The sequence below is a fragment of the Tarenaya hassleriana genome, unplaced genomic scaffold (assembly GCF_000463585.1).
Source record: "Tarenaya hassleriana unplaced genomic scaffold, ASM46358v1 Cleome3, whole genome shotgun sequence".
In the NCBI taxonomy this organism is placed as follows: Eukaryota; Viridiplantae; Streptophyta; class Magnoliopsida; order Brassicales; family Cleomaceae; genus Tarenaya; species Tarenaya hassleriana.
The window spans coordinates 2,141,858-2,163,913 of record NW_010966177.1 but is presented as its reverse complement, the minus strand read 5'-3'; the positions used below and the strand labels follow the sequence as shown (position 1 = coordinate 2,163,913).

The following is a 22,056-nucleotide window of genomic DNA, read 5'->3' as shown; positions in this document are numbered from 1 at the left end:
TATATATATATATATATATAAGATTATTGTACAAAAAGAAAACCCACTTTAGTTCTCCCAATTAGAAACGTGGGAGTGCTCTAAAAGCTAAGATTACGAACATCTTGGAACTCTTAAACTACAGTATGTGCACTGATTAATTAATTGATAAAATCAAGTAATTAAATAGTTTGTCAATTAGGGTTTGTGGGTACATATAATTAGATTCTACTCTCTGTGCATGTATCTCACATGATTACATTCCATTTTATTATGGTTCATCATCTTTGCTTGTGGACACATTCATTCCTCTCGCAGTCGTTCGCTTGCAAGTCTTGCCATACATATTTTTTCCCTATTAATTGCAAGCTAAGAGCATCATTGAACTTCTATTTATTCGCGATAAATAACTCCCAGTTTCATTTTGTCTTTTTTTTTTCATTTACCGTGACTATATATTAGCGATTTAAATTCCTGTCTACACATTTTTTTTCGTCGTAGCATTGTATATCATATATCTTTACGAGATTAAAGGATATGCGAGAATGTTTTAATGTTATGGCCTAGAATGTTCATTAACAAAGCGTTGTTGTAGTTTAGACTTTCAAAAACATTTATCTTTCTAAAAGAAAAGAGAATGAAGAAGACAAAGAAAGAGACAGAGAAGTGACGTGTTTGGGGAGAGAGAGAGAGAGAGAGAGAGAGAGAGATGAAGAAGGGTATGATGTTGTTGGAGGAGGGAGTGTCGTAGAGGCACGTAGAGATATTAGAGTGTCTCCAAGCAAGCCCTTACAATAAGAACAGATGTTGGAGGAGGTCGTAGGCAGACATAAAATGATAATAAGAAGAGTGGTCTACTCGTAGGGGAATTATCCACAAAGGAGTTTTTTGGAAATTCTATGTAACGCGTATCATATAGTTAAAGGAAAGCCATCGCATGATGATTACCATAATGTCATGACCCAAATCATTGTATACATGCACGAAAACTTAGATATGTTTCGACATATCTACTTTGAAAAATGCGACTCATGCGCTTTTAATTCGAAGTTTTGAGTTTATACAAGCGATTGTCTAATACTTACTAAACCACTAAACTAATTAGAAAATTCATAATTTGTAGTAATTATCATTATATAAAGTGATAATGGTTCATATATAATAGTAATCATATCGATATAACACATTTCGATTCTAGATTAAAATGCTATATATTTTTTTTCTAAATTTAATTATCTTGGTAGCATAAAATGGGCCATATTGGGCCCTTGAAAAAAGATTACATTGGAATCCAAAGGGCCCAAGCAAGGTTTCACCGACTGAGGATTCTATAGAAACTATAAATATCGTACGGATGGTACGGAATGGACGTACGGCAAATTTCGCGTTGTTAAGTCTAAAGACGCATTAGTTGAGTTGCTAACTTCCAAAAATCTAGGAACTTTGGTATTTTACCTGTAACTCTCCCCGCCCCCATGCAATTGCAACGCGATTTTTGCTATCTTAAACCATCCAGTCAACATTTAAAAATACCCAACCAGGAAAAAAAAAACATTTCCAAAATGGATATTTTAAAAACAGAAGAATGTAATGATTTCAGTACGGTAAAAAGTACCTAAATTGTGTATAAACTCACGGATTAGTACCCCATTCAACCTCTGATTTTCCCTTTCATTCATTTGATTAAGTTAAAATTCCAAATCCAAATTTTTATCCGGGGGGCACAAATTAGGCCGACCAGATATTGTCCTAAAATAAGCAAATCCCGAAAATGTACAGTCCCAGTTTCAAACTATAAAAAATCTAATAAACAACAATGTGATCTAAAAATTCCCAAGGTTTCGAGAGTTGATAAATCATCCAAATTTTGCTTTGAAAGGTTTATTTGTAGAAAAAGAAACAATTTTTTTTTTTCTAATATCGGGAAAATAACCGAAGTTCTATCCCTTCCCCACATTCTGATTTTACCATAAACAAAACGTTTCCCTCAATTCCATAATCTAGACGACGCCAACAATGGCTCTAACCATCCATATTCTTTAATATCAATCTGTAGAACTTGAAAAAAAAACCACAAAAAAAGAGGTAAGAGTTGAAGAATTACCTGAGATTAGGCTCAGGATGGCCTTGAGGAGCAGCTCCTCCCCAATTCATCCGCCGCAACTCCTAGGCCTTCTGTCCTTTATCCTCCTGGTTAGCTCCTATATTACTTTGGCCCTTCGTGTTGGCGTCGTTCTCAGAAAGCACCCCGAGCCCGCTCTGCCCGTTTTCCAGGAAGCCCCGGCTTTCAGGAACGGGGATCAGTGTGGAATCCGAGAGGGTGATCAGATCCACATCGCCATGACGCTCGACACAAACTACCTCCGTGGAACAATGGCGGCTGTCTTGTCCCTGCTGCAGCATTCCACGTGCCCTGAAAACCTCTCCTTCCATTTCCTCTCCCTTCCTCATCTCGAAACCGAGCTCTTCACCAGCATCAAATCCACGTTCCCGTATCTCAATTTCAAGATTTACCAGTTTGACTCTAACCTTGTCCGCAGCAAAATATCGAAATCGATAAGGCAGGCCCTTGATCAGCCGCTGAACTACGCGAGGATCTACCTCGCGGATATTCTACCTATCAATGTGGGCAGGATTATCTATCTGGATTCCGACCTTGTCGTTGTAGATGATATAGAAAAACTGTGGCGTGTGGAGATGGAGGAAAAAATCGTGGCAGCTCCTGAGTATTGCCATGCCAATTTCACCCACTATTTCACAAACGCTTTCTGGTCAGACCCGGAATTGGCTAAAGTGCTTGAAGGAAGACACCCGTGTTACTTTAACACAGGGGTGATGGTAGTGGACGTGGAAAAATGGAGGAAAGGAGGCTATACACAGAAAGTAGAGGAGTGGATGGGGGTGCAAAAGCAAAAGAGGATTTACCACCCGGGATCATTGCCTCGGTCGTCGTCTTCATGTAATTTTCGATCCTTTACTGCTGCTTCAGCATACTCTCTCAGTATCTTCATCCGACATAGTGGTGTAGTTCCTGGTCCGACAGAACCTCCCACACTCATTGAGACACTTGAAAATAAACGAAGGAAAATAAGATACCAGAATTTGCTCCCATCTCGTTTCTCCCTCATGATCTTAGAGAAGATTTCAGTCATTTCCGTATAGCTCCCCCGACATATTTCCGGCGAAAAGCTTCCGCCGCCGATCGGTTTTAATTCCTCGGCCCCAGAATCCTGCTGATATTTGCCGGAGACATAAAGGCGGTGAACCACAGGTGGAACCAGCACGGTCTCGGGGGCGATAATTTTGAAGGGAGATGTAGAACGTTGCACCCGGGTCCGATTAGCCTTCTCCATTGGAGTGGAAAAGGGAAGCCATGGCTGAGGTTGGATTCGAGGAAGCCGTGCATCGTTGATCATCTATGGGCTCCATATGATCTGTACCGTTCATCAAGACATTCATTAGAAGAGTAGAGAGCAGCAGTTGGGCTAAGACAAAAAGGCCATCGAGAGAGCAAGTTTTCCATTTGGTTCCAAAACAAGTGAAAGTCTAAGAGAAACCGGGAGAGAACTAAACACACTGATGCAAGAGATGTGCATTAGGGTTCCATGGTATCCACAAAGATGATACCCTTTTTTCCTCTCTCCTTCGTTTCCTGTTCTTTGCTCTCTGGATTCAATTCAGAATCCGCGTTGTACAATAGGTAGTAAATCTGTACAGAAGGAAGATTCTATTCATTCCTTTAACAAGAGGAAAAAAAAATTCAATTCATTCTTCATTCAATTTCATCGTCTTCGATTCAATAGAAAATTTGTCAAACCCTAATTGAACTATAGACAGAATCTGACTCGATTTCCCGAACTCACAGAAATTCGGAAAACTATACATAAAATCGAACAAATTCCAGATCGGAAAAGGAATGAAAATCGACCTCAAGATCACTAACACAACCTAGCGACGAAGAAATGATCAAGAAGAAACAGAAAGTACCGATTTTGTCTTGATTCATCCCTGTTTCAAAGAGCGAACTGAGATCCGAATGAGATTCAAGCCTGAAATCTATAGAAATTACAAAAGAAGCGAATATTCTGAGAAATTGGAGTTATTTACCGATGATAAAAGAGAGATTCCTCAGTTCTACAGAACCTGACGACTTTGTTAGAGAGGGAATCTTAGATTCAAAAGACGGAAGTCATGCCCTTATATACGGTACCGTCTTTTACAACGACATCGTTTAAGTCGAATTATAAAAGGTTGAATAGTCAGCCTCGGGTAGGGGATTAAATGAAACCTGTTACCAAACAGGAGGTTGACACATTTCTTTTGCATTTATTTTTTCTTTTGTGTTTTTTCAGGGGTCAAATTCTCAAAAAATGTGCATGATTGACGATCTGCATTCCGCAGAACGAGACGGGGAACAGAAGACGCGAGTGTCGCCTTCCCTCCCACCTGTTGCTCTGAGGATCTCTCCATCATCCATTGCATGAATTGTAGATCGCCGATTTCGCTGGAGAGTTCGGAATCTGAAGAGAATCCGGAAGATTGGAATCTGATTTACCGCGGCGATGTCGTTCTTCTTCAAGCCTTCGAGGCCTAAGACGCCGCAAGAGGTCGTCAAGGCGATCAGAGACAGTCTCATGGCTCTGGACACCAAGACCGTCGTCGAAGTTAAAGCCCTCGAGAAGGTAAACTTCGTTTTCGCTGCTCGTGGTTGTTTCTTTACGTTTGTTGGTGTTCATTTTCTCCCTCCTTTTTGGGTTTAGACTTTTCTCTGGTAGGATGGATTTGCTCCAATGGTTTCTGGTTTTTGCTTGCGACGGTGTCTAGTGCGAGTCTGAGAGCTGGAATTTGAGAGTGGGTTTCCGGAATATTTTCCTTTAGCGATATGGGTTCGGTTCAATTTTTGCTTTTTCTGAGTTCCTCCTGGTTAGAAACTGTCCTCTTTATCATCGTCTTTGGTCTCTCTTGAATTGTGAAGGATACCCTTGGGATTGTTCATTGTATTGCCTGAATAAAGTCATGGCCTTGCGTTAAGTTGGAATTCATCAAACTAACGGAAAATTTGCGTTTTGCATTTTGGTTCTTCTCTTCGTTGTGGAATCGATAGGATTTTGGCCAATTTCACTGTCTTACTTCTTCATAATTATAGAAGCTTGAGGAATGTAGTGTTATCTCTGAATAGATTGTTAATTAGTATGCCATCAGATGATTTCACTCTCCCAAAGTTAGTGTTTGGTGTTTGTTCAGCGAATGTTGAATGGCAGTCCTTTGTCCTTGTAGGCTTTGGAGGAAGTCGAGAAGAACTTTTCTTCTCTGAGAGGCATGCTTTCCGGGGATGGGGAGGCTGAACCAAATGCTGATCAAGCTGTACAGTTAGCAATGGAAATTTGTAAAGAAGATGTGATTGCACTTGTTGTTCATAAGTTGCCCATACTGGGATGGGAAGTAAGTCGGCATGTATCATCCATAGCGTGCTTAAAGCCTGCTCTGTTAACAGAATACATGCTGATGCGATTGCTCTGTTTCAGACTAGAAAAGATTTAATGCACTGCTGGGCTATCTTGTTGAAGCAAAAAGTTGGCCAGGCTTATTGTTGTGTGGAATACTTTGAGGACCATTTCGAGTTGCTTGACTGCCTGGTTGTATGGTAAGTATTATAAAGATCTCTAATTTTCTGGCCGCATCCTCTGAATTCAATCTACCTCTAGCTGTTGAGTGTGATGATTAATTTATCCTTTCGATGTTAACTTTAAATTTAGTTCTGATTTGCATTTTTATCTTGCATATGAGCAGTTATGACAACAAAGAGATTGCTCTGCACTGTGGAAATATGTTGAGGGAGTGCATTAAATTTCCGAGTCTTGCAAAGTAAGGCTGACACGAAATCCTGCTTGTTTTTTATGGTTCCAATCCATGCTTATGCTGATTATAAGTTTGGCAGCAGCTGACCGACTTGTTGGAATCTAGCTCGATGCTTTTATCACACTATTAAATTCTGTAGTGCTTTCTCAGGTATATTTTAGAGTCTGCAAGCTTTGAGTTGTTCTTCAAGTTCGTGGAGTTGCCAAACTTTGATGTTGCTTCTGATGCATTTTCGACATTCAAGGTAGTATCCAGTTCATTGTAACCTCTATTTTTTTTTACATGGACTTGTTAGGATTGGCTCATTCATACATCTCTAGGAAACCTTCACAGGATCTTCTGACGAAACACGACTCTGTTGTCTCCGAGTATCTCACTTCTCATTATAACGAGGTATGCTTGTGCATTGGTTTTTGGAATATCTTGGTATCCAAGAGTTGCTTTTTTTTTTGTGCTATAATCACGAATACTCCATGAGATCCATATGAAGCAAGTTTGCCATATGAATCGTGTAAATACCGAGCCTTGGACCCACGGGTTTGTCACCAATGAACTGTGAATAATTGGGAGAAGTCGGACTCCAGACCCAGTGTTTACAAAGATGTTAACTCAAGCGGTTTCCTTAGGCTTTGTTAGTGTTTTCATGAAGAGAAAAATGGGATTTTTACATGTACATAACAAGTACTCTTCTCCTTAGCTGATGGGTTTTTTCTGGTTGTTCCAGTTCTTTGATCTCTACGAAAGACTGTTGACATCTTCGAATTATGTGACAAGAAGGCAATCATTGAAGGTCTGTTGGCTCCTGACCATTTTCTGGTATACATTTCCATGACACTGTTCTTGAATTTTTCGTATCGTCTTAACGACAAAGTGTAAATGAATGGTTTGATTTTAGCTTCTCTCGGATTTCCTGTTGGAGCCACCAAATTCTCACATAATGAAGAGGTTTATCTTAGAAGTGCGTTACTTGAAAGTCATAATGACACTGCTTAAGGTGAGCACGGCCAATAACTCATGAGGTCATTACTCTTTTTTTTCCTTTTATTTGTGTTTTTATTGTTCACTACTCATCAGTTCTTGTATATCCACTGTTCATTTTCTTCCGAGCAGGACTCGAGCAAGAATATTCAAATATCAGCCTTCCATATTTTTAAGGTGCAAATGCGCAATGATTCCATAAAAAGAATGTAATGAGCAAGAATATCCATCCCATTGTAGTTGGGCGGTTGACTAGATCGAAGATTGGAATAAGTGTTGGCAACAAGTTGTGTTTGGCATCTGAAGTGTGAAATTGAGCTTAGCTTTTCCTTACTCTTTTTTCATCATCTTCACTCATGACTTATGCTCATGCAGGTCTTTGTTGCTAATCCTAATAAACCACAAGAAGTGAAGATCATATTGGCCAAAAACCATGAGAAGTTGCTTGAACTCCTTCACAACCTCTCACCCGGTAAAGGTAATGTTCCTTGAGACTCCAAATGATTAAAAAAAAATACTATTTGCCCTCTAAACCCAGAACTCAACCGGCCAACACAGGTGGTCAGTAAGTTCAAGGACAATTTCGCCCTTGTTTTTGTTTTCTCCGAGCCCTTCGGGAGAGGTGAACCTATGGTGGACCTTCTCCTACGGCTGCTGGGGGAAAAAAGTGAACCCTTTTCCAGTATGATCGAATCTTCTCACACCCGAGCCAAATCTGATCTTCCTCTAACAGTTGGTGGATGTCTTCCAGTTGGAAATTCGTTCTTCGAACACCCGAGCCAAATAACAGCTCCAGTTGAACCCTGTCTCTTCAGTTACTGATTATTTTTTTTTCCTTTTTCACACGATATGTGATCTTTCATAGGCTCGGAAGATGACCAATTCGAAGAGGAAAAGGAGCTGATCATCAACGAAATCGAAAGAGTCTCTCGCCTGCAAAATCCATAAGACAGTGAGTTTGTTCTTCCTCTTTCCACTCCGAGAAGAGAGAGTCTCTGTCTTTATATCTTGGTTCTTCTTGTCAGTTTATAGATCCAGCAATGAAGTTTCCTGTGTTGAAGCTTGGTTTTGTTCATGTGAGTATCGTTGTCTTAACAGAGGATTGACTTCTGATATTATTGTAATGTAATTTCTCTTTTTAATGCTCTGCCAAAGACAAGAGACGTTACCGTTACCGTTTACTTTCTCTTTGTTGTTATCTGTATAAGAATTGGTCGTCGTCTTCATGTAATTTTCGATCCTTTACTGCTGCTTCAGCATACTCTCTCAGTATCTTCATCCGACATAGTGGTGTAGTTCCTGGTCCGACAGAACCTCCCACACTCATTGAGACACTTGAAAATAAACGAAGGAAAATAAGATACCAGAATTTGCTCCCATCTCGTTTCTCCCTCATGATCTTAGAGAAGATTTCAGTCATTTCCGTATAGCTCCCCCGACATATTTCCGGCGAAAAGCTTCCGCCGCCGATCGGTTTTAATTCCTCGGCCCCAGAATCAACACCCCTGGTTATTATGATTTCAACGAGCACGATTTCTGAAGAAAGGTAAGGAACAAACGGAGAAGCTCTATCCATGGCGTATCACTGATTTCGTCCCAGCAGATTCTCCAATTCGCAACTCGAAATCGCTCGAGTAATTTTGATTAATTCGCCGGGACTCAAGAGTTTGATCCCCCGATCTTTTCAGTAATCCGACGAGATGAAAGGGCTTTTTTTTTTTATTGGATAAGATGGAGCCCATGTCCTTTCAGATGGAAAATTATTTTGACAAATTAAAATTTTACATAAAATTTTAAATTCAATTTGTTTATTATTACATAAAATTTTAAATTCGGTCAATCCATGGATAAAAAAGAACTTCTTCTCAGCGCTCTCTCTCTCCTCTCCTCTCCTCTGTGGTTTCTCTGTCTATCTCGTTCGCTGAAATCCCTAATTATTGTTCCTACCTCCATCAATTTCCCGCCAAAGAGAATGAGGAGGGTCGAAAATTGAAGCCTTGAAGTGGGTCCACAATCTGCGAAGTGTTGGTGTCGCGAGCTCTCTCGCAATCGCCGTCAAGTTCAGGGGAGAGGGTTTGGGTTTTACCTTTGTTGCTCCCCTCTGATTCGGTGGTCTCTTGCCGCTTTCGGCGGAAGATGGAGAGGTAATCATCATCGGAAGGACGCCCTAGCTGATCTGTGCGTGGATTTTGTTTCTTTCTATTTTCCCACGGAGATGATTTCTGTTCTTGGTGTTGGATTCGTTTGGTTTCTGTGTTGTTCGTCGCTAATCCTCGATGGGTTTCGATCTAGCTTCAGCTCGCTTCACATCCTTCTTCATTTCGTGGGTTGGGCGTTTTTTTTTCCCTTCATTTTCTTCGGGAAAGACATCTTCTCTCAAAATCTTCAGTGGGCATCTGTGTGGGTGTTGTATCTGCTTTTACTGCAAGTTTCCGTGTAACTCCTAACATTTATCCGTGCTAATATTGGAAATTTCCCTACTTCAAGCTGCAGATTCCCAGTTTATTCATATGTTTCCTCGGTTGATAGAATTCATGTATAGCTGTAGCTAATGCTTAATTCGGATTTTAGTGATATTAACATTGTGTGGATTCTGACTGTTCCTAGTAGTTATGACTATTTATGCTTGTTATTTGTTTCCTTTTGGGTCGATGCAGTGCAGATACTGAGCCTGCCAGTCTGAATTGTGGGAACAATATGGTTGTGAAAGCTTATCCATTAGGCATGGTTCGGATTATGAACAACAATGGCGTAGGCGAAGATGAAGGAGACTCGGAAGTTGAGCCATATGTGGGTCTAGAATTTGACTCTGCGGAAGAGGCGAGGGAGTTCTACAATTCTTATGCGACGAGTACGGGGTTCAAGGTTAGGACAGGTCAGCTCTATCGATCAAGAACAGATGGGACGGTTTCATCGAGAAGGTTTGTTTGCTCAAAGGGGGGTTTTCAGCTGAATTCAAGGACCGGTTGTCCTGCCTTCATCAGGGTTCAACGACGTGATACGGGGAAATGGGTTCTTGACCAAATCCAGAAGGAGCACAACCATGAGCTTGGAGGCCAAGTCGAGGAGACTCCCCGTCCACCGGCCGTAAGTCAGAGACGTCCAGCCGCTACAAAGCTAGCGATTTCGGTTCCACACAGACCCAAGATGAAAGTTATCGATGAGTCTGATAAAGCACAGTCGTGCCCTTCTGGTGCAATTTCTTTCAAACGTTTCAAAGGTGCAGAAGACAGTAATGGGCAAATTCAGCCCAAGGCTACTGAGCCGTATGCAGGCTTGGAGTTCGGGTCAGCAAATGAAGGGTGCCAGTTTTATCAGGCTTATGCAGAAGTTGTGGGTTTTAGGGTTCGGATCGGTCAGTTGTTTCGCTCGAAAGTTGACGGATCAATCACTTCTAGACGATTCGTGTGCTCGAAAGAAGGATTTCAGCATCCTTCAAGAATGGGATGTGGAGCTTACATGAGGATCAAAAGACAGGACTCTGGAGGTTGGATAGTGGATCGTCTCAATAAAGATCATAACCACGAGCTTGAACCGGGAAAGAAGAATGCGGGTATGAAAAAGATTACCGAGGATGCGACAGGAGGGTTAGATTCCGTGGATCTCATTGAATTAAATGACTTCAACAACCATATCAAGAAAACCCGAGAAAACACGATTGGGAAGGAATGGTATCCGATGCTTCTGGACTATTTTCAAACCAGACAGGCCGAGGACATGGGATTCTTTTATGCTGTTGAACTAGATAGCAACGGTAGCTGTATGAGCATTTTCTGGGCGGACAGCCGAGCGAGGTTTGCCTGCAGTCAGTTTGGGGATGCTGTCGTTTTTGATACTTCTTACAGGAAAGGAAACTACTCTATCCCGTTTGCTACTTTTATCGGTTTTAATCACCACAGGCAACCCGTGCTTCTCGGGTGTGCCCTCATTTCTGACGAATCTAAGGAGGCTTTCACGTGGTTATTTCAGACATGGCTCCGTGCCATGTCTGGCCGCCGGCCAAGGTCCATTGTAGCTGATCAAGACTCGGCTATCCTCCAGGCTGTGGCTCAAGTCTTCCCTGGGACCCATCACCGGTACTCAGCTTGGCAAATCAGGGCCAAGGAACGAGAGAATCTTAGGTCGTTCCCTAATGAATTCAAGTATGAGTATGAGAAGTGTATATACCAGACGCAGACAACAGTTGAGTTTGACACATTGTGGAACGTTCTTGTCAACAAATACGGCCTGAGGGATAATGTGTGGCTCAGAGAAATGTACGAAAAGCGTGAGAACTGGGTTCCTGCGTATTTAAGGGCCACTTTCTTTGGCGGAATCCCGATAAATGGCAGCATCGAACCGTTCTTTGGCACTTCTTTGAATTCTCAAACTCCGATAAGGGAGTTTGTCTCACGATACGAGCAAGGGCTCGAGCAACGCCGTGAGGAGGAAAGGAAAGAGGATTTCAATTCTTATAACCTGCAGCCGTTTCTGCAGACAAAAGAAATCGTCGAAGAACAGTGCAGAAGGCTGTACACGCTCACCATTTTCAGGATTTTCCAGAATGAGCTCGTCCAATCATATAACTATCTCGGTCTAAAGACCTACGAGGAAGGAGCCATCAGCAGGTTCCTGGTGAGAAAATGTGGAAACGAGAATGAGAAACACGCTGTGACATTCAGTGCGTCGAATCTCAACGCGAGTTGCAGTTGTCAGATGTTCGAATACGAGGGACTGCTCTGCAGGCATATACTGAAAGTGTTCAACCTCTTAGACATACGAGAACTCCCATCACGGTATATACTGCACCGATGGACCAAGAACGCGGAGTTTGGGTTTGTAAGAGACGTAGAATCGGGTGTAAGTTCTCAGGACCTCAAGGCCTTGATGGTATGGAGCCTGAGAGAGGCAGCTTCCAAGTACATAGAGTTCGGGACTTCGTCACTGGAGAAGTACAAGCTTGCGTATGAAATCATGCGCGAGGGAGGGAAGAAACTTTGTTGGCAGAGATGATGAACGAACGAACACAGCTGGAACTAGTGAAAGTAAGAGACCATCTTCATTATCTCGTTTCTTGTTTCTTGCCTTGAAAATCTGATATTTGTCGGTAGGTTCAAGGTTGTATTCTGATCTGGGTTCTGTCTCTGTGACTCCAGATCCTCTCTGTTCTGCTCTGTCTGATTCTGAATAAATAGTATCAGTTAATGATTCTCTTGCTTATGGTACCTACGTTTCTTATAGATGTTATATGTAGTTATTGAAGTGAATTCGTACACAATTGCGAAATCTGTTTGATTATTTGGGCACTTTTCTTTTCTAAAAGAAGAAACGAGAGATTTCCAGATCTAATTTCCCGAATTAGGAATTGGAGTGAGTCATCGGCATCAATTGAAGGTCTCTGGAAAGAGGTGAGGTTTGTTTATGTAAACCCTACTTCCTTGCCAGCTTAAAAATTTCCTCTTTTACAGATTCAAATGAGGGTTTGCAGGATTTGCTCATCTCCTGAAAAAGAAGTCCTGTTCGTTTGTCAATGGAGATGGTCGGGCCGTGCCCCATGGTGGTGGTGGTGGTGGTGGCCGTGGTCATTGGTGCCTCGTCTTAACGATCATGACATGTATGTTATATCGCCTTTTCTTTCATATTTGCCCCTTAGATTAGGGTTTTGGAAGGAAGAAGAAAAAAATAATCGGTTTCTTCAGTTTTCCGATGGCATTGGAAGTTGATGATAATTCCAGATCCATAGGATGAAATGTAACAACATTAAGTAAGCTTATTCATGATGCTGATTTGATATCTCTACGAAAGTTAACAACTTTAGTGTCATATCACACACAACTTTGGTAACGACAGCTTTCCATGGTATATATTACACACACATTTCCTCCCACATATCCTCACTCGTACGAATTAGAATCTTCCATGACCGATCCAAAAGACAATTTCTTCTCTTAAAACCTTCTTTCTTCTTACTCCTTTATTAATCAGCCAAGCTCCCTTACAAATAAGGGAAATAAATAAAACCCTAGGGCTAGGTTCATCTATTCCTGACACTCCCAACAAAGAATAAAGAATATATATAAAACACCCAAAACCCAATAAAGATTAAAGAATGATCAAAAAACGTAGTTTAATGCTAATGAGCTAAACCCCGCCATATGAGTTTGGTGATATGAGGCTTTCTATGTATGTATCGGCCCTATCGGCCTCTATTATGCAGCGCAGCTTAGCATCTTTAAGGACCAATGATGTAGAGGTGTCATTCCGGAAATTGCAAAGCACCAACTGTCCATTTATTTCCATAAGAGTTTCCTCTTCCTTCTTACCCGAACACAGCGGCTTCATGCTATCGTACTGCACGCTGATCCGAACTCTGGCCCAAGAGCTAGCCACGCCATACTCATTCATCACCCAGAAATCATCGTGGTTCTCGCAGCAGGTGTATACCATGCAGAGTCTGCCATTGAGTTTATGGAGCTCAAATCCCCCACGCCCGTGTGCGCAATCCTCAGCTTCATCAGGTAATGCCATGTCTTTGAACTGCTCAGTCGCTAAATCGAACGCCACTACAACTAGCCGATCATCCTCTTCATGCAATGCAAACCAGTGGATTGCACCGTTTACAAGAAGACCCTCCGCGGAATTAGCATATTCATAACGCGAATCTCCGACCAATTTCCAAGAACCTGTCTTGAGGGAATAAACACTAGCATTCAGAACATCGCCCGTGACAAGCGCCACCACCTTGTAATCATCGGTTATTGCATCGAACCCGAACCCGAACCCAAACGCAGAGAATGTCTCCTCTTTGGACACCGAATCTAGAAATTCTCGCAAACCCGGAATTTCCTTAGATTCTCTAGTGGTCAGATTGAATAAGAACGTGACAGCGTCTTCGGAAGTTGTACACACCAACCCGTTGCAAGTCCCGACCAGTTCAATCCTCCGGCCATCCTGATAATACGATGAGACGAAATTGACCATGACAGGAGACTCGGGGATCTCAACAGCACCCAAATCCCTAGTTCCGTCGCTCGTATCAACGATCGAATCGAAGGACACCGTGTAGAGATGTTTGTAAGACACGACGAGTCTTCGCCGAGCTGATCGGAGTGCGTCGTTTCGAAGGGAAAGATCGAGGTGGGTCTTCGCAAACTTAGGGTCCGATGAGAGAGAGCGAAAGAGCTTAGACACGCACCTGAATCGGCCGATCGATTTCGCCGGTAATCGAAGGAGAATCTCCCTTATCATCTCTGGAGGAAGACAGGGCAATTCCGGCGGTAGAGCATCGCCTAGTCTTTCGTCGTAGTCGTCTCTCCATCGTGCCCTCTTCCCTGTCTCCATCATCGCTTCTTAGTAGCTGAGTGTCAGTTCTCTAAATCTCCTTATATAAGACACCGAAATCTCAAGCCCTAATCCAAACCCGGTATTTCTTAACCGGTTTTAGTCTTTACCAGTTCAATATGTTCAAAATTGGTTCAAACCGGGTTTGATGAAGTAGCTTCAAGACGTGTTTGATTCTACTAAGAGTATGAATATAGTTTCCATCATTATATAAATAATTTAATCTAGGTTTTCTTGTATCTCCTCTGTATATATGCGCACGCTTGATATTTTATTTGTCTAAGTGCGTGTCCAGTGTCCACGGTACACCTTAAACCGATATATTTTCCAAATCTAATATAGTAAGACCGACAACGAATCCTATATGTTATTCAATCCAATACACACAATCTTCGAAGGAAGAACGCTCTTGCCAACAAAGAATGTCCATGCGGGGATTAAAATCATGGTATCCACGAAAAGTTGACAACTTTAGCGTTGAATCGCTTGGTAATTACAACTTTTCATGGTAAATACACACACACACACATATATATATATATACACACACATTTCTCCCAAAAACTTCAAAAAGACATTTTTTGTACCTGGTGATTGATTTAACTTACAAATATAAACTCTTGTTTTGTGATATCCTCACTGAGCTATATGAATCAGTAAACGAAATCGTGTATTACATGGCCAAAGAAGCAGATATCTTCCGCTGATACAAGACTCCCCAAATATGTATCTGCAACAGCCCCTCATGAACCATAAGGTGATGATGATGATGAAATTGATCCCGGATCATGCACCTCTGAACACAGATTTATTCCGAGGAAAATCCTTCTCCGACGTTTCGGACGACTATGTATGCCTCCTTAGCCCCTACCCTATTGAGTTTGGCGATACGAGGCTTTCTATGTATGTATCGGCCTCAAATCCTCTGCGCAGCTTGGCATCTTTAACGGACAATGATGTAAAGGTATCATTCCTGAAATTGTACAGCACCAACTCTCCATTCAGTTCCATAAGAGTTTCCTCTTCCTTGTTAGCAGAACACAGCGGCTTCATGGACATGTACCACTCGCTGATCTTAACTCTGGCCCAAGAGCTGGCCACCCCATACTCATTCATCACCCAGAAATCATTATATTCATAGTCGAAATTGCATCTGTAAACCATGCAGAGTCTGCCATTGAGTGTATGGAGCTGAAGGAACCCATGTGGGGAATCCTTGGCTTTATCAGGGAGAGCCATGTCTTTGAACTGTTCAGTCGTTAGATCGAATGCCACTACAACTCTCCGACCACCCTCTAGATGCTTTGCAACCCAATGGATTGCACCATTGAAAAAAAGACCGCTGGCAGGACCGTAATATCCATGACGTGAACCCCCGACCCATTTCCAAGAATCTGTCTTGAGGGAATAAACAGTAACGTTCTGAACATCACCCGAGACAAGCGCCACCACCTTGTAATCATTGGTTATAGCATCAAACCCGAGCCCAAGCACATAGACTCTCCCCTGTTTGGACTTCGATTTTAGAAATTCGAGCAAACTCGGGATTTCCTTAGATTCTCCAGTGGTCAGATTGAACAAGAACACGTCGTTGTTATCATTAGTTGTACACACCAACCCATTACAAGACCCCACCATTTGAACCCAGTAACCTTCCTGATAACACGACGAGACCAGATCAGACATGACAGGAGACTCAGGGATCTCAACATCATCCAAATCCTCAATCCCGTCGCACGTATCAACTATGGAATCGAAATCTACCATGTAGAGATCGCGGCGACACACGATGAGCCTTCGCCGACCTGATCGGAAGGTGTCGTTTCGAAGGGAAAGACCGAGGTGGGTCTTCGCAAACTCAGGAGCCAATGAGATAGAGCGAAAGAGCTTAGAGACGCATCTGAACCGGCCGATCGATTTTGCGGGTAATCGAAGGAGAATCTCCCTTATGATCTCTGGTGGAAGACAGGGAGCTTCCGGCGATGGAGCACCGCCTCGTCTTTCGTCGTAATCGTCTCTCGGCCGTGCCCTCTTCGCTTTCTCCATCGCTTCTCAGTAGCAGATGTGCCGATTCTCACCTCCTTATCATAAGACCCCGAAATCTCGAAACCCTAGTCCAAACCCGGTATTTCTTAACCGGTTTTTGTCTTTACCAATTCAATATGTTCAAAATCTGTTCAAACCGGGTTAGATGCAGTAGTTTGAAAACTGAAAAAAAAGAAGCTACTTCCTCGATGAAATTTTAGAAAATATTCTTTTTTGTTATTTAATAGATATATTTTATTTTTTAATTAATTTTTAAGAAACTTTCTAATTTAACGAGGATATAAATGATTTTTTTAATGGTTAAGTGTGAAAAATCTAAAACGATAAATAGGAGGATCCTATTAAAAGTATGAAAATAGTTTTTTATCATTATATAAATAATTTAATCTAAGATTTTCTTTTATTTTCTATATATATGTATACGTGTGTTTAATTTTATACACTGCAATTCAACCAAAAAAAACTTTACATACTGCGATATTAATAACAAACTTCATGATTCCATCCCTCAAATATTGTGTGTTTTTTTTTATTATATTAAGTAAGCTTGTTCTAATCAAAGTCAGAATATTTTACTAGATTGTTTTTGTGAAGAATCTTAGTTACATGTTCATAAGAACACTCTTGTCAACGACGGATGTTTGTGTGGGATTGATATCATGATTATTTGATATCTATGAAAAGCTAGCAACTTTAGCATTGAATCATGTTTTCCATACTGATAAAATTATATATTATAAAACCCTAGGGCTAATTCCTAAGACTCCCAAACCCAATAAAGAATATATATATAAACACCCAAAACCCAATAAAGCAATAAATCAAAACGCACCCGGAGCAATGCTAATGAGCTAAGCCCTACCATATGAGTTTGGTGATACGAGGCGACCTTTAAGGACCACTGGCCTTGATGTGCAATTCCCCAAATTGCACAACACCAACTCCCTATCTAGTTCCGCAAGAGCGTACTCCTTGTTCCTAGCCGAACACAGTGGCTGCATGTATCCGTAAAACATGCTGACCCGAATTCCGCTCCAAGAGCTAGCCACCCCGTACTCATTCATAACCCATATATCATCGTGCATGTCGTGGCAATAGTTAACAATGCAGAGACGCCCATTGAGTTTCCCGACCTCAAAACTCTTCGAGCTGTGTGGGCAACCCTCAGCTTCATCAGGTAAAGGCATGTCTCTGAACTGCTCAGACATTGTATCAAATGCCACTACAAATGGTCGATCATGATCCTCTAGAAGCTTTACAATCCAGTGGAGTACACCATTGACAAGAACCCCTGACCTGTGGAAGTTAAAGCCCACATTGTACCGCAAATCGCTAACCCGTTTCCAAGAATCTGTCTTCAGAGAATAAACAACAGCATTCAGAACATCATCACGCACGACAAGTGTCACCACCTTATAATCATCGGCTACAGAATCGAACCAGAACCCAAACGCTAGCCCTCTGGACCCCAATCGTAGCGATTCGGGCAGGTCTGGAATCCTCTTAGATTCTCCAGTGGTCGGATTGATCAAGAACAAAGCGCCTTCATCAGGAGAGATACACACTAAACCATTGCAAGATCCAAAAATTGCAACCGGGTTTCTCTCATACGCGGGATCAACCATGTCAGGATACTTATCTTCATCCTCGGAGTACAGAAGGCTGAGCTGGTCTTTGAGCGGGTAATGGATCTCAACAGCATCCACATCCCTAATTCCGTCGCACCCATCACAGATCGAATCGAAATCCACCGTGTAGAGATTGTGGCAAGGCACGATGAGCCTTGTCCGACCTGATGGGAAGGCTTCGTTTCGGAGGGAAAGATCGAGGTGGGTCTTGGCAAACGCAGGATCCGACGAGAGAGAGCGAAAGAGCTTGGACACGGACCTGGATCCGGCGATCGATTTCGCGGGTAATCGAAGGAGAATCTCCCTTATCATCTCTGGAGGAAGACAGGGCAATTCCGGCGGTAGAGCATCGCCTCGTCTTTCGTCGTAGTCGTCTCTCCGTCGTGCCCTCTTCGCTGTCTCCATTATCGCTTCTTAGTAGCTGAGTGTATCAGTTCTCCAAATCTCCTTATATAAGACACCGAAATCTCAAACCCATCCAAACCCGGTATTCCTTAACCGGTTTTGTCGATTGCATACGATGGTGATTTGATTTCCATAAAAAAAAAAGGTCAACAACCTTAGCGTTGGATCGTATCTTCCATAGGGCAACTTTGACAATGACGAATCTAGGAGGAAGCTCCAGCTTTGGTAATGACAACATTCCATATGTATATACACATTTCTTACAAAAAACTTCAAAAAGACATTCCTTTTCCTGGTGATGGATTTAACTTACAAATAAAAAAACAAGCTTATAAACTCTTGTTTCATAATTCACAATACATTATCCTCACCCAAAAAAGTACATATCTTCTCGTGATACAAGACTCTCCAATATCTGCAACAGCCTTCTTCATGAACCACCACCACCAGCATCATCATCATCATAAGGTGATCAAATGAATTTGATTCAGTGTCTAAACACGTATGCTAAGCCCTGCCATATGAGTTTGGTGATATGAGGCTTTCTATGTATGCATCGGCCGCCCTTATAATGCGTTGCGTAGCATTTTTAAGGACCAATGACGTAGAGGTGTCATTCCGGAAATTGTAATGTGCCAATTGTGCATTTAGTTCCATAAGAGTTTCCTCTTCCTTCTTACCCGAACACAGCGGATTCATGGACATAAACCACACGCTGATCCGAACTCTGTCCCAAGAGCTAGCCACGCCATACTCATTCATCACCCAGAAATCATAGTGGTTAACGTAGCATTTTTAAACCATGCAGAGTCTGCCATTGAGTTTATGGAGCTCAAATTCCCCAAGCTCGTGTGGGCAATCCTCAGCTTCATCAGGTAAAGCCATGTCTTTGAACTGCTCAGTCGTTAGATCGAATGCCACCACAACTCTCTGGCCATCCTCTCGACGCCTTGCAACCCAGTGGATTGCACCATTGACAAGAAGACCGTAGGAAGAAATATCGACATCATCATATCTACAACGCGAATCTCCGACCCATTTCCAAGAATCTGTCTTGAGGGAATAAACACTAGCATTCAGAACATCGCCCGTGATAAGCGCCGCCACCTTATAATCATCAGTTATGGAATCGAACCTGAACCCAACCCCATAGAATCTCTCCTCTTTGGACACCGAATCTAGCAATTCGAGCACACCCGGAATTCTCTTAGATTCTCCAATGGTCAGATTGAACAAGAACACGTCAGCTGCACCATTAGTGGTACACACCAACCCATTGCAAGACCCGACCCGACCATTTCAAACGAGTCTTCCGGATAATACAATGAGACGAGATTGACCATGACATGAGACTCAGGGATCTCAACAGCACCCAAATCCCTAATTCCGTCACACGCATCAACGATCGAATCGAAAGACACCGTGTAGAGATAGCCATCTCAAATGATGACCCTTGTCCGACCCGATGGGAAGGCGTCGTTTTGAAGGCAAAGATCGAGGTGGGTCTTCGCAAACGCAAGATTCGACGAGAGAGAGCGAAAGAGCTTAGAGACCCACCTGAATCGGCCGATCGATTTCGCATGTAATCGAATGAGAATCTCCCTTACGATCTCTGGCGGAAGACAGGGCAATTCCGGTGGAGCATCGCTTCGCCTTTCTTCTTCCTCGACGTAGTCGTCTCTCGGTTGTGCCCTCTTCGCTGTCTCCATCATCGCTTTCCCAGTAGCAGATGTATCAGTTTTCTTCCCCGACATCTCAAGTCCTTGTCAAAACCCGGTACTCCTCAACCGGTTTTAAACTTTACCAATTCAATGTGTTCGAAATCGATTAAAAACCGGGTTAGATGCGGTAGTATGAAAACCGATTAAAAAACTGACTTCGAGACGTGTTTGATCGTAACAAGGGGTGACACTTTGCGCGGCTTTACCCACAAACGAAACAGTTGTGATTTTCTATAATTGCGGATGATTAAAAATTGATTTGTTGAACCGTAATTATTTGTAATCGTAACCAAACTTGTATTTTTTTAAGGTTTGACTGGTTGTACTGCTGTAGTTGTAATCGTAACTAAACTTGGACTCTTCAGCTTCCATGACCGAACCTTTCTCTTCTTCTTAGGAGATATATTCTTTTTTTTCATATAAAATTTGACAATTATATATTTCATTTAAAATTAAATGAATTATAATGACATGGCAAAAGGTATACATGCTTTAGTAAATCTGATTGTCACACATCACTTTTCTGTTTTTATCGTGTCAACATAACACAGAGATTTTTTAGATTACTAATCTAGAAATACAAGATTTTATCAGTTAATCAGATTAAATTCAAGGTTTATTTGGTAATAAAAAAATATAAGTTTTTCGTTGACATGGAGAAATACAGAGATTTTTTGCCGATTACCCTTTTTAAAATTAATTTTTATATTATCATTTGATAAAAAAATATTTTATATAATTTATAAATAATTATATAAAAATATTTTAAAATATAAATTTTGTTAATTTAATTTATATTTAATTTAAAAATATCTTATCATAAAATATGAAAAATAATTATCGATAAATCTAAAAATTATATAATCATATGATACTATTATCTTTTTTAACAAATAATAATATCAAAAATAAAACTCAAATTATAATACTAATACTAAGCAAAATCATCAACAAGATATAAAAATAGCTTCAAATAAGTTTTTTAATGAAATGTGAAAAAAGTTTGTTATACTTTATAATAACCATAAATTGCTACGAGCATTGAAAACTTAATATAACAGATTTTATCGAGTTCCAAGATATAAATTGCGTGCATATGCACATCAATTTTTCAAACCCCTACTTCATACATAAATATATAATATATGTACGTCGTTGTAGGTTTTTGCAGATCATTCTTGGGATGAATTTCACAGGTCAATTGACATAATGAAAACATATTTTAGAGAGTCAGGACCAAAACATGATTCCATATCTGAATACTGGAATTTCTAGTAAGGATATCAGAACCGACCCACAACACTGATCATAATGTGAGATCGACAAACTAACCCATAAAAAATCGATATCTATTTGTTCAGAAAGTTCATTCTAATCTGTGATCGGCAAACTAATCCAGAAAAAAAAAATCGATCCCCATTTGCTCAGAAAGTTCATCATAATCTCAGATCCATAAATTAATCCAAAAAACAAAAATATGATTCTAAATCAGAATTTGTGAGAAGTAAGTAAGTTTGACCCTGAACTAAGAAGAAAACCATAGATATGATTCAAATAGACCTACAAGGAGAAATCGGAGAAAAGAAAAACAAATCGGAGAAAAGAAATCATAGAATTCAAACAAACATACCTAGAGACGACAAAGATGAATTGGTCTAACGAATTTCCAACGAGCTTCCGACGAGATTCTAGTGAAGTTAAAACCTTATTCGAAGAAGAAGAGAATGAGTTATATAGAGAAATCTCGTTCATATGAGAGAGAATGGAGAAAATTAGTTTTCTTTTTTTAAAATTTCGTTAATGGTATTTTGATTATAACAGAAAAACGTTATCGAAACGTATAAAAAAAACATATGTTTTGATTCTTCAAGTTTGATAGAGATTGCGTATCTACGGTTTAATCATTCAGTTTTTCAACTGTCGCCACTCTACAAAAAGCGCAATCGATCCGTTTGCGAGTGGTGGCGGTGCAATCAATCATCCTGTAATCGCAGCTTTCAACTTACGTTTTGATAGTGGTTTCAACGTTTGGATAAAAAGATACTAAAATACATTTATTAAAAATCATATAAAATACTAATATATATATATATATATATATATATATATATATAAATCTT

General features: G+C 41.0%; 7 protein-coding genes across 9 annotated transcripts; 3 read left to right on the top strand and 4 right to left on the bottom strand.

Annotated features, from left to right (window-relative positions):
- The first annotated feature begins 1,829 nt into the window (after positions 1–1,829).
- Positions 1,830–3,759, top strand: LOC104818827 (probable galacturonosyltransferase-like 4). The gene is made up of 2 exons (XM_010548598.2): positions 1,830–2,924; positions 3,206–3,759. Exons 1-2 carry the CDS (start codon positions 2,101–2,103, stop codon positions 3,447–3,449), a joined length of 1,068 nt encoding a protein of 355 aa, XP_010546900.1. The 5' UTR covers positions 1,830–2,100; the 3' UTR covers positions 3,450–3,759.
- A 576-nt stretch (positions 3,760–4,335) lies between these two features.
- Positions 4,336–8,042, top strand: LOC104818826 (putative MO25-like protein At5g47540). The gene is made up of 11 exons (XM_010548596.2): positions 4,336–4,661; positions 5,257–5,421; positions 5,505–5,623; positions 5,770–5,844; positions 5,989–6,082; positions 6,172–6,231; positions 6,563–6,628; positions 6,734–6,832; positions 6,949–6,993; positions 7,192–7,294; positions 7,682–8,042. The coding sequence occupies exons 1-11, from the start codon at positions 4,542–4,544 to the stop codon at positions 7,762–7,764; spliced, it is 1,029 nt and encodes a 342-aa protein (XP_010546898.1). The 5' UTR covers positions 4,336–4,541; the 3' UTR covers positions 7,765–8,042.
- Positions 8,043–8,672: 630 nt separating this feature from the next.
- LOC104818821 (protein FAR1-RELATED SEQUENCE 7) lies at positions 8,673–12,493 on the top strand. Of its 3 annotated transcripts, XM_010548590.1 has the most exons (3): positions 8,673–8,960; positions 9,474–12,203; positions 12,284–12,493. In XM_010548590.1, the coding sequence occupies exons 1-2, from the start codon at positions 8,953–8,955 to the stop codon at positions 11,806–11,808; spliced, it is 2,343 nt and encodes a 780-aa protein (XP_010546892.1). In that variant the 5' UTR covers positions 8,673–8,952; the 3' UTR covers positions 11,809–12,203; positions 12,284–12,493. The 3 variants fall into 3 exon arrangements, with proteins under 3 accessions (XP_010546892.1, XP_010546894.1, XP_010546893.1); XM_010548592.1 differs by lacking the exon at positions 12,284–12,493 and having other exon boundaries at positions 9,479–12,006; XM_010548591.1 differs by lacking the exon at positions 12,284–12,493 and having other exon boundaries at positions 8,673–8,994; positions 9,474–12,006.
- A 100-nt stretch (positions 12,494–12,593) lies between these two features.
- Positions 12,594–14,340, bottom strand: LOC104818822 (F-box/kelch-repeat protein At3g06240-like). Its single transcript, XM_010548593.2, has one exon. It carries the CDS (start codon positions 14,137–14,139, stop codon positions 12,937–12,939), a length of 1,203 nt encoding a protein of 400 aa, XP_010546895.1. The 5' UTR covers positions 14,140–14,340; the 3' UTR covers positions 12,594–12,936.
- Positions 14,341–14,585: 245 nt separating this feature from the next.
- LOC104818824 (F-box/kelch-repeat protein At3g06240-like) lies at positions 14,586–16,343 on the bottom strand. The gene has a single exon (XM_010548594.2). It carries the CDS (start codon positions 16,180–16,182, stop codon positions 15,004–15,006), a length of 1,179 nt encoding a protein of 392 aa, XP_010546896.1. The 5' UTR covers positions 16,183–16,343; the 3' UTR covers positions 14,586–15,003.
- Positions 16,344–16,710: 367 nt separating this feature from the next.
- LOC104818825 (F-box/kelch-repeat protein At3g06240-like) lies at positions 16,711–20,278 on the bottom strand. Its single transcript, XM_010548595.2, has one exon. It carries the CDS (start codon positions 18,213–18,215, stop codon positions 17,034–17,036), a length of 1,182 nt encoding a protein of 393 aa, XP_010546897.1. The 5' UTR covers positions 18,216–20,278; the 3' UTR covers positions 16,711–17,033.
- Positions 19,011–19,969, bottom strand: LOC104820109 (F-box/kelch-repeat protein At3g06240-like). Its single transcript, XM_010550482.1, has 3 exons — positions 19,773–19,969; positions 19,489–19,595; positions 19,011–19,393 (listed from the first exon to the last, which is right to left on the bottom strand). Exons 1-3 carry the CDS (start codon positions 19,967–19,969, stop codon positions 19,011–19,013), a joined length of 687 nt encoding a protein of 228 aa, XP_010548784.1.
- Positions 20,279–22,056: the final 1,778 nt, after the last annotated feature.

Excerpts from the sequence above, each read along its gene's own strand:
- LOC104818822 (XM_010548593.2), bottom strand. The coding sequence starts at position 14,139 with ATGATGGAGACAGGGAAGAGGGCACGATGGAGAGACGACTACGACGAA.
- LOC104818825 (XM_010548595.2), bottom strand. The coding sequence starts at position 18,215 with ATGGAGACAGCGAAGAGGGCACGACGGAGAGACGACTACGACGAAAGA.
- LOC104818824 (XM_010548594.2), bottom strand. The coding sequence starts at position 16,182 with ATGGAGAAAGCGAAGAGGGCACGGCCGAGAGACGATTACGACGAAAGA.
- LOC104818827 (XM_010548598.2), top strand. The coding sequence starts at position 2,101 with ATGGCCTTGAGGAGCAGCTCCTCCCCAATTCATCCGCCGCAACTCCTA. Across the intron at positions 2,925-3,205 it reads CACCCGGGATCATTGCCTCG|AATCCTGCTGATATTTGCCG; the intron begins GTCGTCGTCTTC and ends CCTCGGCCCCAG.
- LOC104820109 (XM_010550482.1), bottom strand. The coding sequence starts at position 19,969 with ATGTCGGGGAAGAAAACTGATACATCTGCTACTGGGAAAGCGATGATG. Across the intron at positions 19,596-19,772 it reads AAATCGATCGGCCGATTCAG|GGATTTGGGTGCTGTTGAGA; the intron begins GTGGGTCTCTAA and ends TGACGGAATTAG. Across the intron at positions 19,394-19,488 it reads CGGGTCGGGTCTTGCAATGG|ATTCGGTGTCCAAAGAGGAG; the intron begins GTTGGTGTGTAC and ends TCGAATTGCTAG.
- LOC104818826 (XM_010548596.2), top strand. The coding sequence starts at position 4,542 with ATGTCGTTCTTCTTCAAGCCTTCGAGGCCTAAGACGCCGCAAGAGGTC. Across the intron at positions 6,833-6,948 it reads TCATAATGACACTGCTTAAG|GACTCGAGCAAGAATATTCA; the intron begins GTGAGCACGGCC and ends TCTTCCGAGCAG. Across the intron at positions 7,295-7,681 it reads CAACCTCTCACCCGGTAAAG|GCTCGGAAGATGACCAATTC; the intron begins GTAATGTTCCTT and ends GATCTTTCATAG.